The sequence below is a fragment of the Podarcis cretensis genome (assembly GCF_951804945.1).
Source record: "Podarcis cretensis genome assembly, chromosome: 12".
NCBI lineage: Eukaryota > Metazoa > Chordata > Lepidosauria > Squamata > Lacertidae > Podarcis > Podarcis cretensis.
The window spans coordinates 39,188,928-39,204,445 of record NC_137181.1 but is presented as its reverse complement, the minus strand read 5'-3'; the positions used below and the strand labels follow the sequence as shown (position 1 = coordinate 39,204,445).

The 15,518-nt window shown below is 42.4% G+C and overlaps 1 protein-coding gene across 4 annotated transcripts in view; it reads left to right on the top strand.

Moving 5' to 3' along the window:
* Positions 1–15,518, top strand: part of RFTN1 (raftlin, lipid raft linker 1) — a 105,350-nt gene that overhangs the window by 68,582 nt on the left and 21,250 nt on the right. For all 4 annotated transcript variants that reach the window (XM_079948009.1, XM_079948008.1, XM_079948011.1 and 1 more), the window contains exon 6: positions 11,694–11,897. In XM_079948009.1, the coding sequence (XP_079804135.1) occupies positions 11,694–11,897 (204 nt within the window). The remainder of the gene's footprint in view (positions 1–11,693; positions 11,898–15,518) is intronic.

The following is a 15,518-nucleotide window of genomic DNA, read 5'->3' as shown; positions in this document are numbered from 1 at the left end:
AATGCAACAAATTGTAGGAATGCCTCTTGAAAGAAACCAGGGAAACAATATATTTTCTGACTGTTCCGATGACCTGCTGGGATGTTATCTCTTTTACTTGTGGATCCACTTTTTTCCTGCTAACGGTTTGCAAATTTGGGGTGTGTGCTCTGTTATTTGTGTGTGGATGAGAAAAGGAGGTATCTTCCTGTACCAAAATATTTCCCCACACTGCATCTGATTTCTTTATTATCCCTTTGCGACCACAGTTTTCTTCAGCACTTCCTTTTCCTAAACTGGAAAACTTATTCCAGTTTTGGCAGTGATCTTTCTTCCTCCCATGTGAGCACAGGGTATTATCTGCCTTATCTTTTACAAGGCAACCTTTTCTCCACAACACCCCTTTCCTTTTCAGAAGTCCATTTTTTTGCCAAACTAGACTTTGTTAATGAGGACTTTGTTATATCTTCTGCTCCAGAGTTCTGACTTTTCTTCTTTGAATGACACTATTTGTTTTTCACTTTCCCCCCTTTGTCTTGTACTGCTTTGTAACTTTGAATGGTCTTTACTTAGCCATGTGTTTCGTTGACCTTACATATGACTTGCAGAATGTTATATCTTATCCACAAGTGTATTCTTAACTTTTTCGTGAGAATATAAATATGTTTCCATTTACAACAGTATTTAAACATAATTGCTTATGTTGAAATAATATTGGGTTCCTTTTTAATATGTGTATGTTGAATTGTAAAGTCCTTGGCTGGGAAAAATCCTTATCCTGTTTCCTACAACTACAAAATGATAAAACAACCCTCTTGATCTATATAAATCTTGGCTCAGCAGTTGGATGGTTTTGCCTAATCAGCATCTCTACATCTATCTTTTATTCGTGTAAAACAATCATATTCCACTATTACTGATTTGCATTCACACATTTTAAAGTGAGAAATACCATGAATTTGAAGATTTCTAACACTGTGTTTTTCAGCTACAGGATCAAACTACATGTGTGTGACCCTGCATTTTTCCTCAGAATTTTCTTTAAACAGTCTGATCCAAATTCTTAAAATGTACCTGAACCCAAAAAGCAGTTTAGGAATCTGACAAGAAACTGCTTTATTCTTGTTTTACCCTTTGAATGTTATTTTTAACCTAAATTTCCATCATTACAAAATTTTGTTCCAAATTCCAAATAGAGGCATTTTAAAGAAGTTTTGGGTTTTTGGGGGGAACAAATGGCAATGCACACACCCCAGATTATGGTATGCAACTTATTTTAACGGTTGTGGGTTATAGATTTGTGAACTATTGAGCTGGAGATCAATCTTTTCTTAGTTATAGGAAGTGTCTTAGCCATTATCCTACTGTCCTGCTTCTTAAATCAAATTAAACAGAGGAGGGAGGTGCCTGTGTCTTATTGGCAGAGCCATATGCTTTGCACACAGAAGGCACGAGATTCAGCCGCTGGAATATCCATTTAAAGAGAACCCAGATAGCAAGTCCTGTACTCCAAACAATAAGAGACTTCCTAACAGAGCAGTCAGCCTTAAGCTTAGAGAGACCAACAGTCTGGTTCTGTATCATACTGCTTCGTGTGTTTCTCTGAAAATACCTTTTCACACAGCACATACTTCAAACTATGGAGGTAGTGATGGTCACCAACTTTGATAGCTTTCAAAGAGGGTTAGACAAATTCATGGAGGGTAAGGCTACATTCTGCCTCCACAGACAGAGTTCTTGCAGGCTTCCTATGATCATTTAGTTGGCCTTTGTGAGAATAGGATGCTGGATTAGATTGGCCTTTGACCTGATACGGCAGGGCTCTTCTCATGTTATTTCTTTTTATTATTTTAAAATATTTTAATCCATGCTTCATTGTTAAAGAGATCCCTGGTCAAGGTGCAGTAAAATAGGAATAAAACCAAAAAACATCAACAGGAGCAGATAAATAAACAGCTTAAGCAATATCAGCACGGATACAAGAACCTCATCATATATAGTCCATTTCATAGGTTTGTTGTAACAAGCTAAGAATAGCAATGTAGTGAGCGCATTTAAAGGGCTACTATAATGATGATAATAATGGATCAAGTCTTGTTGCACATCTCAACGCTCCTAGGCTCAGATTAACATTCACATTTTGTTGATTCTGCTAATTCCTGACTGAACGTCTTTCTGTTTTTCTAATCCTTTATTCGCTGTTCCGTTCGAATATCAAACTTCGCAGAATAGTGTTTAAGGCGACAAATTAAACTGCAAGTTTTCATTCCTTTATTACGCCCACTTGCTGGTTCATTGATTGGCCCCTGAATTGTACGTATGTGTATATGTCTCCTTTGGAGAAACAAATGCAACCATCTGCCCATTATGTCATTTTCTACCACAAGTTGTGGTCATGGCCACCTACTTAGATGACTTTAAAAGGGGATTGGACAAATTCATGGAAGGCAAGGCTATCAATGGTTACTATTCATCATGATGGATACAGCCTCCAGGATCAGACGCACCATGTTGGAGAACGCAAGTGGGACCGTTAGATTGCCCTCATGTCCTACTTGTGGTCTTTCCATAGGCTTCTAGTTGGCCACCATGGGAAACAGGATGCTCGGTTAAATAGATCCTGCTTCATCTTGCAGGTCTGCTGTACAGTGGTGCCCCGCAAGACAAATGCCTCGCAAGACGAAAAACCCGCTAGACGAAAGGGTTTTCCGTTTTGGAAGCGCTTCACAAAACAAATTTCCTATGGGCTTGCTTCGCAAGACGAAAATGTCTTGTGAGTTTTTCCGACTTTCCCCCCCTTTTTCTAAGCCGCTTATCTGCTTATCCGCTAAGCTGCTAAAAGCCGCTAATAGCGCTAATCCGCTAAGCCGTCAATGGGCTTGCTTCGCAAGACAAAAAAACCGCTAGACGAAGAGAATCGCGGAACGGATTATTTTCGTCTTGCGAGGCACCACTGTACTTGTTTTTACATGACACAATATCATTAACAGAAGCTGTGATGATGAATTAATAAGTGTGCCGTTAAACAAAGTTTTATGATCCATGCTGAAACCTTTTTGTGGGAAGGAGGGAGGGATAAGTGGGAAATATTTTTTTTAAAATCAAAGGTTATATAGAACATGAGCTTTTTATTTAGAAATTGAAAAAAAAAGCTGTTAACATGGGTTATGTGACATGACTAAATAACTACTGTTACTGCAAGGCCAATTGGAATATACATGTGCTGTCTTTTTCCCGCAGAACAATTTTGTACAATAGTTATTAAAGGCAAAAGAGATTTTTAATAGAATAACCTTTCTTGTGCATTAAACGTGAATGTGTTTTTTTCAGTGCCTAAGAACAGCTTGTCTGGAAAGCTTGTTAGTATTTGCAATACTTTGTTTCTGCCTTAATTAAAGCATATATTTTTCTATTTGGAAAAAAAAATCATTATCTGCCTCCTGTGGGAACTACTTTTCCCTCCTTGAACAGTTTATTGATGTTATAGTGCTCTATAAAGAGAGATGTTTGCAAAGTGTATGTCACTTTTAAGAGGAGTCGGCGCTCTCTCTCGCAGGAAGCGAGAACTAGGGGGGAAAGGAAGAGGCAGCTACAAGCTGGAATAGATAGCTTCACTTTGTTCAGCAAAGTAAGGTTAGCATTTGAAGTTAACAAAAGAAATCTAAGCTCGCTGTTCAGGAACACCTTGGTGACAAGGTGAAAGAAAGAGAGACTCAGAAACAGGGAAGAAAAGCAAACAAAAACCTGTGAAGAAAATAGCTGGTTTCACTTTATGTAGCAAAAGTATAGAAGAATAGGGATGGGCAAATGCAGGCCTCCAAAATGCAGCACAACCCTCAATAGGTCTCATCAATTTTTGAGGAAAAGGATCACTTTACTAAAAGTATGCAGCCTGAAGTAAATGGGAGTGTGGTGATCACACAGGGTCCCCGGACGTTCAACGGTGTATTGATCTCTTTGCCACCACTGTGCTCACTTCCCCACTGCCACCAACCCGTTACTCTCGGGTACACACTGAGTCCAGACAGTTGTCAAAATTGAACCAAACAAACAAGTTTATTTTATAAGTACAGTGGTACCTTGGGTTATATACGCTTCAGGTTACAGACCCTGCTAATCCAGAAATAGTGCTATAGGTTAAGAACTTTGCTTCAGGATGAGAACAGAAATTGTGCTCCTGCGGCGTGGCAGCAGCAGGAGGCCCCATTAGCTAAAGTGATGCTTCAGGTTAAGAACAGTTTCAGGTTAAGAACAGACCTCCGGAACGAATTAAGTACTTAACCTGAGGTACCACTGTATTAACAAGTTTATGGTTTCTCAGATAATATTCTCATCAGTTTCTTAACTTTAGTTTCTTTACCAGCCTATACTTCCTAGTACAGTGGTGCCCCGCAAGACAAACGCCTCGCAAGACGGAAAACCCGCTAGACAAAAGGGTTTTCCGTTTTGGAGGCGCTTCGCAAAACGAATTTCCCTATGGGCTTGCTTCGCAAGACGAAAATGTCTTGCGAGTTCCTGCGGGTTTTTTTTTCCTCCCCCCCCCCATTTTTCTAAGCCACTAAGCCGCTTATCAGCTGATCCGATAAGCTGATAAGCTGCTAAAAGCCGCTAAGCCGCTAATAGCGCTAATCCGCTAAGCCGTCAATGGGCTTGCTTCGCAAGACGAAAAAACCGCTAGACGAAGAGAATCGTGGAACGGATTCTTTTTGTCTTGCGACGCACCACTGTACCTTCTGACTGATTATCTCAACTGTTTGCCTGACTCCTCTTAACAGATTCTCTCACTCTCTCACATCAGACTAGCCCAACCCACAGACTTATCCTCTCCTCCCTTCTCTAACTCCAGACTGACTTCTCAACAACTCTAACTCCTCCCCTTGGGTTCCTATTGGTTAGTCATTTTACACTTAGTTAACCCTTTCCTTATGGCCCAGTATGATGTCACACACCTAGGACGGCAAATGCCACAGGGAGCAAGTTGTTGTTGTTGTTGTTTTTACGTTTATTTACATCCCCCCTTTCCCCGCGACATGGACTGAAGGCGTCTTATAGATAAAATAGAAATAGTTAAAAGCATTGGGGGGAGGGACATTAAAAACAATTAAACATATATACATACGTCTCTCTGTGTGTGTTATCTATTAAAACATACAGATGATTGCAACAAAACCATCACATCACCAGCTGCTTAGTTAAAAACAGCCTGTTCACAAAAGCCTGTTGGAATAATACAGTCTTCACCTGCCAGCAGAAGGACAACAAGAAAGGAACCAGTCTTAACTTCTGTAGGGAGGGAGTTTCAAAATCTGGGAGCAGCTACCAATAAGGCCACCTCTTGCATCCCCACCAAGTGTGCCTGTGTGGATGGCGGGACTGAGAGAAGGACTTCCCCCAGGTCTTAGAGCCCAAGCAGGGAATATGGTCTTCCATATAGCCTGGTCCTAAGCCATGTAGGGCTTTATAAACAGCACTTTGAATTATGCCTGGAAACAGACCAGTAGCTTGTTGCGACAAGGGAGTCGTATGCTCCTATAACCAGTAAACAGACACCAAAGCCCCCAGATTAACCAAATAGGCCAAGGCCAGTGAAAGGGGCAGTGTTGTTTGGGGAATAAATACAAAAACTGGAATACTTAAAAATGTGACCCAGCAACCTGTAACAACCTCTTACACTGAAATACAATTGCTTGTAGATAAAGGAACACAGCTATCAACAGCCTAAAAGAAGTAACCTGTGGAGGCTTGCAAGAATGCCCAAGAGTATAATCACTGCAGCAGTATGGATTTGGGGCAACTGATAATGAACTCTAACAGTACAAAGACAGTTAAAAGAATTGTGCCGAGGGGAAGGGGAGCTCAGTATTGTAGCAAATCACTCTGCCATCTAGTCTTACCCAACTATTCTTACTAGGAAACTCTGAACAATGTTGTATCTTGCTCACAGTGAACATTCTAGAATTGTAAAGTCTACTGTGATGGGAAAAAGTCTGTTTTCCCAGATGAAGGGCTTATCCACAATCAACTTAACTCCACTCTTTCCAGACACGATCTGCAATTTAAAGCTATGTGTCTGAGCACCCTTCCCCCCCGAGCTTTCCCTGTGAAAACCTGCTCTTTAAAGCTCAATTGGAACAAACATCAATCTACTCTGATTCTGCTTTAAATAGTGGGTTCTCATGGGAACAGCTTGGGGCAAAAAACACACACAACCCGCTTGGACACTGAGTGTTAAAGGGCACAATCTTTGCCTGGAAAAAGCAAGGCCCAAGTTAAGTGTGAACAGTGCTTACAATCAGAACCCAACAAGATTTGAGAATGGGTGCAGGGACACCCAGCAGGGTTGTTGCTTTCCTTTTTTTTAATAATAATTTTTATTAATTTTAACATATAAATTATAATACGTACCACAAAACTTCATCACTTATACAACTTTTTGGACTTCCATCAGCACCTCTGATGATCCACTGTTTTAACCACTTCTTATGCATTTCTTAAATTTATATTACCTTTAAATGTCTTAACTAATCATCCTCCCCCTTATCCATTTTTGCAGTAATTCCAATAATACTCCTCACAAAACTTATTGCAAGCCTACAAACGTCGTCTGATCTTCACAAATACTTTTCAAATAATCCGTAAATTTACTTCAGTCTTCTGTGAATTTCTGGTTCCGCCGATTTCGAATCCTTCCTGTTAGTTTATCCAGTTCTGCATAGTGCATTCGTTTTGTCCTCCATTCTTCTTTCGTCAGTAATTCTTCTTGCTTCCATTTTTGGGCCAGTAATATTCTTGCTGCTGTTGTTGCATATAAAAAGAGCTTACATTCCTTTCTGTTTATATCACTCCCTACAATGCCCAGTAAAAATGCTTCTGGTTTCTTTATAAATGTATATTTCAACATTTTTTTCATCTCGTTATATAACATCTCCCAGAAGCTTTTCACCTTTTTACATTCCCACCACGTGATAAAATGTTCCTTCTTTTTCTTTACATTTCCAACATTTATTGCTAACTTTATACATTTTAGCTAACTTGACCGGTGTAATATACCATCTATACATCATTTTCATCATATTTTCTTTTAAGGCATTGCATGCAGTAAATTTTAAACCTTCTTTCCATAATTTTACCCAGTCACTCAGCTGTATATTATACCCAAAATCCTTAGCCCAATGAATCATAACCGACTTTACCTCCTGATCCTTCAAATGCCATTCAAGCAGCAATATATACATTTTAGACAAAATTTTACAATCATTACTTAATATCTCTAATTCAAACTTTGATCCATTTTCATCAAATCCTCTTTCTTTAAAATCCTGTTTAAACATTTCATTGACCTGGTGGTAGTGCAGCCAATCATTCACATATTCTTTAATTTCTTCATATGGTTTTATTTTCCATTTGCTTCCTTCCTTTTGTATTAATTTCCCATAAGTTATCCATTTCCCACTCATATTGACCTTTTTCACACTCATTGCTTCTAGTGGGGATAACCAATGTGGTGTTTTACGTTCCAATAGGTTTTTATACCTATCCCAAATTTCTATTAAAGATCTTCGAAATATATGGCTTCCAAATCCTTTATGGACTTTTGTCTTATTATGCCATAAGTGTGCGTGCCACCCAAATCTATTATCATAACCTTCCAAATCCAACAATTCCGTATTTTCTAATAACATCCATTCCTTTAACCAACAGAGGCAGGAGGCTTCATAATACAATTTCAGATCTGGCAGGGCGAAGCCTCCTCTTTCTTTTGCATCTGTTAACAACTTAAACTGTATTCTCGTTGTTGCTTTTCATTTTATTTCCTGCGGTTTTTGGAGCTCCGCAGAAATGCAGGAACCATTAAAGGGCTGGGGCTCTTGTCAAGCGATCTAGGTGAGACAGGTACAGGAGCCCTGAGAGAACAAAATGTTGGCAACGCAAGTAGACAGAAGGAAGTCAGCCCATACTCAACTTCTGCATATCCAGCTGGCCCTGCCTACCTACCCCAACTTCCCCATAACCTGCTACTGAGGTTTCTCCATTCTTCCACCCACTAGTAACTGCCTTTCCCCTCAGCCACCCTGTCCATTTGTGACATCACAGGAAATTTGTAGCCCACGGCAACTGCTTAGGGATGCATCTGCACAGCCTCCCATCCTGGTACTGGAAAGGGGAATGTCATGAATGTTACTTAGATGTATTTAGAAATAACTTGATTTAGAAGCAGAAGATGGCTTGCTTAAGCTCTGCTGTCTCCTTCATTGCTGCTTTCGGGGAAAGCCTTGTCGGCTTGTGACATCCATGAAAGGCAAACACAGATACGGTGAGGGGAATGGCCCTCATTCAACAGTTATCATCCAGCCACCTCCACTGGCCAGCCTGCCAACCTCCACTGGCTTCCACCCATGAATATCCAGTGGTTCATTCGCCCAGAGCCTGGAGGGCAGCCTACACCGCTATCTGAACATGCAATTCCCAGTCATACCGTGTCTGGTGGATGACCTATGTCCACACTCTCCATTCATACTTACCCCAGCATCAACCCACACATATCCACACAGCTTTTGTCAATGGCCTTCTGAAGGTGAATTTCAACCAGCTTACCAGCACAAACCTCAGCCTCCTTCAGCCCTGCGGCATCCTGGGCTTCCACATGCTAATCACAGCTTCTGCCAGGTCCATCTCCAGCTTCCAACCATGGATATCTGCCCCTTTCAAGCTGTGGTCCTGCTCAGCAGGTACACTTACCTTCTCGTTGCTCCACAGCATCTCATTGACAGATGATGGCCTCCTTCCATTTGCCACTTCGCCTCCATGCAGAAGGAGACCACCAAGTACTGAATAACACAACTGCTGTCCACTATGTCCTTTTCAAGCTTTGCCTTGGGCTTTCCCCTTGGGCTGCCTTTGTATATCTACTGAGTTGCCATGCGCTTATGTGACATCACAGGGCGTCCACAGCCAATAACAGCAGCTGGAGAGGCATCATCATCATCATCATCACCTCTTCAGGCCTCACAATGGTGGGTGCAGCTCAGCAGCCATTTCCCTTTTGCTTGTTTGCTATGTACATCTCACTCCTTATCTGTAATGACATCAGAGAAAGGCATGCCACCTTCCCATTTTGATTCTCTGGCATCCTATCTGCATAACCTAGCAATTCCAAAATATAGATGTGCTTTTGCTCTCGGAAGATTGAATGTATTGCCCTCGGCTGTACTTGAGGGATGATTCCAACAGATTCCACACGAAAAATGCTTATGTCCCTGTGGAGATGGCAGCACCGAATTGGTGGCGCACACCCTTCTGGCTTGCACTCTTTGGAATGAGATTATCACCCCTCTTTTATTGTCCATTCCGGGTCGCCCAACCACTGCCACAGTGTCCTTTCTCTTGGCCGATCAAGATGAGCAGTGACAGCAAAGGTTGCAAGGTTTTTAGCTGGAGCAATCAGAATAAGATCCACCATTTGACTGCTGATTCAGGACCCTAAACTGTGTTTTATATAATCAACTTTTTCTTTCTGTTCTGTGTACATTGCAAAGTCCTTTTGTTGCTATGGCCTATGGCTGACGCAAATACAGTGGTGCCTCGCAAGACGAACACCTCGCAAAACGAAAAACTCGCAAGACGAAAGAGTTTTCCGTTTTTGAGTCGTTCCGCAAGACGAATTTCCCTATGGGCTTGCTTCGCAAGAAGAAAGCCCATAGGGAAATCTCCGGGGACCTCTTTTAAATGCTGGCGGTGGGGAGCAAAGCCTTTCGCCCCCCCTCCGGTCCTGGACCTCTTCTGAAGGCCGTCGGGGGGCAAAAGTCTTTGCTCCCCCCCTGCCTGCCTTCCCGGGATAGCGGAGAAGCGCAGCGCGTTTCTCCGCTATCCCGGACAGCTTTTGAAGGCAGGCGGGGGGGGGAGCAAAGACTTTCGCCCACCGCCTGCCTTCAGAAGACCTCTGCTGTCCCGGGGGCTTTTAAAATGCTGGCGGTCGGCAGCAAAGCCCTCCTGTCCCCGGAGCTTGCGGGGCGGGAGGTGGGGAGAAGGGCTTTTCTTCCCACCGCCAGCCTTCAGAACAGCCTTCTGAAGGCTGGCGGTGGGAAGAAAAGCCCTTGTCCCCCCCCCCCCCCCAGCCTTCAGAAGAGGTCGGGGGACAGACTGTCCCCGGACCTGGTCTGAAGGCGGTTTCCATAGGAACGCATTGATTGATTTTCAATGCATTCCTATGGGAAACCGTGCTTCGCAAGACGAAAAACTCGCAAGAAGAAAAAACTTGCGGAACGAATTAATTTCGTCTTGCGAGGCACCACTGTAAAGTTTCTTTCATTCATTCAAACAAGATTTGAAATTAATTACCAGAGTTTTTGTTATGTAAATTGCAGCCATGGGGAAGGCTCATCAAACCCAAGTTCATGGATATCTGGGGGGAAAGTTTAACTTTCTAAGCTTGGTAAATTTCATCATGTCAGGCTTCTTTTCTTATAGCTAAACATTCCCATTTCTTTCAGCCTATCCTTATAGGACTTGTTTTATTTAGTGTTGACCACCTTCATTTGCTGGCCTCTAAACTTGTTGCAGGGACGCAGGTGGCGCTGTGGGTTAAAGCCTCAGCGCCTAGGGCTTGCCGATCGAAAGGTCGGCGGTTCGAATCCCTGCGGCGGGGTGCGCTCCCGCTGCTCGGTCCCAGCGCCTGCCAACCTAGCAGTTCGAAAGCACCTCCGGGTGCAAGTAGATAAATAGGGACCGCTTACCAGCGGGAAGGTAAACGGCGTTTCCGTGTGCGGCTCTGGCTCTGGCCAGAGCCACTTCGTCACGCTGGCCACGTGACCCGGAAGTGTCTCCGGACAGCGCTGGCCCCTGGCCTCTTAAGTGAGATGGGCGCACAACCCCAGAGTCTGTCAAGACTGGCCCGTACGGGCAGGGGTACCTTTACCTTTACCTTTAAACTTGTTGCAGTTTGTCTGTATGCTTCTTAAAGTGTGGTCTCCAGAGCTGCACACAGTACTCCATATGTGATATGAGTAGTGAGAATAAAGCAGACCTGTTACTTCGAAACTATGATTCTGTTGGTGCTGCCCGAAATATCATTAACTGTGTGTGTGTGCGCCTGTGCCTAGACGTCATGGTCACAGAATTGGAGAAGTTCTTTAGTATTCTCACAACAAAGTGGCCCTTAACTGCAAGAAACCTCTGAAAGTGGGAATTAATGTGAAAGGTGTGTCATGTGGAACTTCACTTCTTCTTCCAGAACAATGGCTACATTAGCCTGGAGCAGCAGGAAGGACTTAAGGTGTATCCAAGTGCTACATCACATTCATTCATCTTTATAACTGTTAATTCATGCATATATTTTGTATAAATACTCAGTCATGGTTTTCATCTTCAACTGTATTTTCCTGATTTTGTCAGCCCTATGTCCTGCTAATGCCTTGCAAATCTGTTTCCTGCTTTATTTGGTCATACAAATTCAGTTGGCAAGAATGCGTTATGGTTAAAATTATTAGTTTGTTGCTTAATAATATAGGTCATTTTGTAGCATGGTGGAAAAACAGTTTTTGTTAATGACCCAGTAATGTTTTAATTATACATGGGAAAAGCTCAGTTAATAGTGCTTATTAATGTGTTACTTCTTTATGCTGGCAGACTGTACCCTAGAGAGAGAGGGTGCACTATTTTCATTGCTTTTATCGTTATTGCTATTTCAGCACTTTGTATGGTTGTGTTTTTTTTAGAAACCGAGATCTTTGCTGTCTACAACAAGCCAAAGGCTTTGCAGAGATCCAGCCAGTACTACAGTTTAACAATCCCTGTGAAAATCACCAGTGATGGGCAGAGCATTTGCAGCTTGGAAGCCAATTGGCTGGAGCATATGACAGATCACTTTCGGAAAGGGAGCACATTGGTGAATGCTATCTTCAGTCTTGGAATGATAAATGGTACGGAATTTCCCTGCAAGATTATTACTCTGTTTATATACTTCATTCATTCAAAAGATCAGCTATTTTCTCTTTGTTTGTGACTATTAGAATGCACAAAAATTGCTCAGAACCTGAACATGAAAATGTGAGAATATTCATTATATATAAGTGGTAAGAACACTTTTTTAGTATGAAATCAAAGAAATGAGGCAGATGTGCCTAAGTAGCACCTCATTCTCTTGCTTCAATTTCCACTCTTTCAGATAGGTTCTTAGCAAAAAGGAACATTCCCTCTTTCTGCTAATTACACCTTGAAATTACATGCCATACTGAGTGCAAATTATTTGTTGGTGTCAATCAGGAACAGTCTTTGAAGCAGCAGCACCTTTGCAAATTTTCAGGCTGCTGAGTTTTAATTCCTGCAAAACTTCTTTGCTGTTTTGTGACAATGGATCTTTTAAAATTCAAGGTAGGCTGCATAAAAGCCTCAAATCAGAGCCCATGGAGTATGTGTGTAAACTATATGCATGCACAGGCTCAGTGTCAAGAGGCTTCTAAACCATTAGGAAGAGTGAAGTGGCTGCCTCAAGTGGAAAATTCTTGGGAAGAGGGGCAGTGGCAGCAGCTTTTCCAGCTGTTCCTCCCAATTTATCCTGGCTTTTCCTTTTTTGGGGGGAGGATAGTGTACCACATTAGTCTCCCCAGTTAGAGCTAGTCTGGTGTAGTGGTGAAGAGCGGTGGACTTGTAATCTGGTGAACCGGGTTCGATTCCCCACTCCTCCGCATGCAGCTGCTGGGTGACCTTGGGCCAGTCACACTTCTTTGAAGTCTCTCAGCCCCACTCACCTCACAGAGTGTTTGTTGTGGGGGGGGGGAGGGAAAGGAGATTGTTAGCCGCTTTGAGACTCCTTTGGGTAGTGATAAAGCGGGATATCAAATCCAAACTACTACTACTACTACTACTACTACTACTACTACTACTCTTCTTCTTCTTCTTCTTCTTCTTCTTCTTCTCCACCACCACCACCACCATGATATTTTTCTATCATGAGTGGTGACTACAAACCACACACTAATTCTGCAGTTACTAGCTCTCTTCATCTGCTATCTCCATTCTGTTGTTCTCTAACAGGGAAATAGGCAGCTGTTGTTTTTTACAGTCTGAACACAGAAATCTTGACTTGTAACACGCATGGTGATAAGGATGAGACTCTTTATCAAATCTGTCAGTTTTTGTTTAGCTGAGCTACATACCTCAACTCTGCTTACTCTTTTGACTACTCAGAAATAGTAATATACACGGTCTTGATTTATCTCTAAGATTTCCAAACAGCAGTTTATGTAAATGAAAGGCCAAAGCCTATGTATTTGTGCTAGATGCCATATGTTAGTTGGTGCTATTGTAGGAAACAAAAATGTTATTTTTAGAACTTGGCTTGGGAGCTAAAGCTCCGAGCATGGATATTTAACATTTTTTGCTTCTTTCTCTGTGTGTTTTTAAACACAAAGCTTTATTTGTCTTCCTGTCTTTCCTCTAGGGAACTCAAGGCAATGTTCATGAAGATCCTAGGCAGTCTTCTCTCCAGGCACTGATTAGATGCAGACTTGCTTAGCTTCAGTCGGGCTGCTGCATTATGTGCCATACCCCTGAACCCAATATTGTTCATATTGCTCATTTTAATGTCTCTGCTACCAGTCTGAAGATAGCACTAGTGTTGCCACGTTCCAGTGAGGTAGCCTTAGACAAGTTTATTTTGACATACGCTTCCAAGGACTAGGGCCCACTTCTCGGTTGATATGTGTGTGTGTGTGTGCAGTGGTGGCTGGTGTCCATTGAGACTGGCGGGGCATAAGACAGGAGGCCAACAATAGACAGAGACAGAGCCAATGACTGATGCAACCACAGCCAGTAATAGACAAAGCCAAGTAATTTTAGTTTCCTCCCCATCCTCCTCCCTGCTCAAGGACAATGCTGAAACAAAGGAGGAGGAAGGTTACACCCTGGACTGGTTGTAAGGAGGAAGGGAGGGAGGTGGGGGCTGACTGAGGGCAGCAAGTGCCCCATACACCCTAATGTAGCAGCCTCTGTTGCCTTGTGTGGTATTCATGTGAAAGCCCTTCTTCCCTTGCTGTTCCATATGGTTGAAACTGCCTTCTAGAATGCTTGTGCAATGCCACCTTTCCTACGTCCTTCAAATCTCTCCTCAAAGCCCACCTTTTCCATGAACTCTTTGGAGCAGCCCCCTTTGTCCCATGCCCTCTAGTAGCTTAACCTGCCCCTAAGATTAAGCATGTGCAATCGAAACAACTGCCTATTCCTTCCTGTTTACCTCTGCCTCCATTTCCCACCCCTTTCAGTTTCTTCTGTGTCACGTTACAATCTCCAGGTCAGAGCTGCTTACACTCTGAAGCACCGTTGTTGGGTAGTGGTGGTGATGATGATGATGATTATGCCAGTAACATGGATATTAATTCCATAATATTTTGAGGCAAAAGATAATGCAACTACATAGAACACAGAAAACAAGTCTATAAATACATACAAAGATTTGATTTTCGTTAGACTAGGCTGGGGATGTTTTTGGAAGTTTCTTGGTAGGCTTTGATAAGTATTCAGCAACTTGCGGTATCACATATTTTTACGTGAGAGTCATGAAATGCGGAATTAGATTCAGAAATCCCACCACATGAGTGGAAGGCGCTTGTATATGGGGATCATCACTCCCCCCTCCCCCCTCCTATACCCACAGTGTGTTACATCCTATGAAATCTGGCTCCAGAGGATTGGTGGGGGCATACTGTAGAGCAGCTGCCTGGAATGTAAGTAATTAAAAGTGAGATCAGTGACACACCCTCACTCTCCGCTCATGCAAAGTAGGGTCTTCAGATCCAGCCCAAAGTCAAGCCACAGGCAGCTTCTAGAAGGCTCTTCTCTATCTCACGCTCCTGCCTGTGGAGTAGTCAGTGAAATTAGTTATCTTCGTTAAAATTAAATGGGGAAATTAACAGCCAGGCTTAATTTTTTCATCCCGCAGCAAAGGAAATTCTAAAGGGCACATGATGGAATGCTTTTTTCCAGCTTGTTGGCAACCCATGTAAGTTGCAACTGAACGTTCTCAGAAACAAATGGTCATTTATTTTATATGTATAAACTGCAGTTTTGAAACTATGAGTCACTTGGCCTGATACAGACCAATTAGGCCTGTTTTTCTTAAGGGCAAACATTTTATTTCTGGCTCCTTATCAGCGTATTGCTTAATATCCCAAATACAACATAGGAGAAGTATTATTCTGTTGTTTACACATTAAAAGTGAATTTACATAACAACAGGGCTCCGGGGGAGTTTCCTAATGTCAGATTCTGCAATTAAAATGCCTTCAAAAATGGGGTTGCAAGATGAGCACAAAGAGTTTACTTTGTGAACAACCATAATAGGGCAATCAGTTTACACTTGGAATTTGGGAGATGTGCTGCTAATGTGTAGAATACATTCTTAGGGAACATGCTGTTTCCTAAAGGTGCCTTTCTACCTGTGGTTGTGAAAACTGAAGTTAATGTAGTTGCACCTAATATAGAACTGTAAGCATTGCAAGACAGTGTAAGAGGCAGCGCCCCATAGAAGAAAGTTAAGTTTTGGT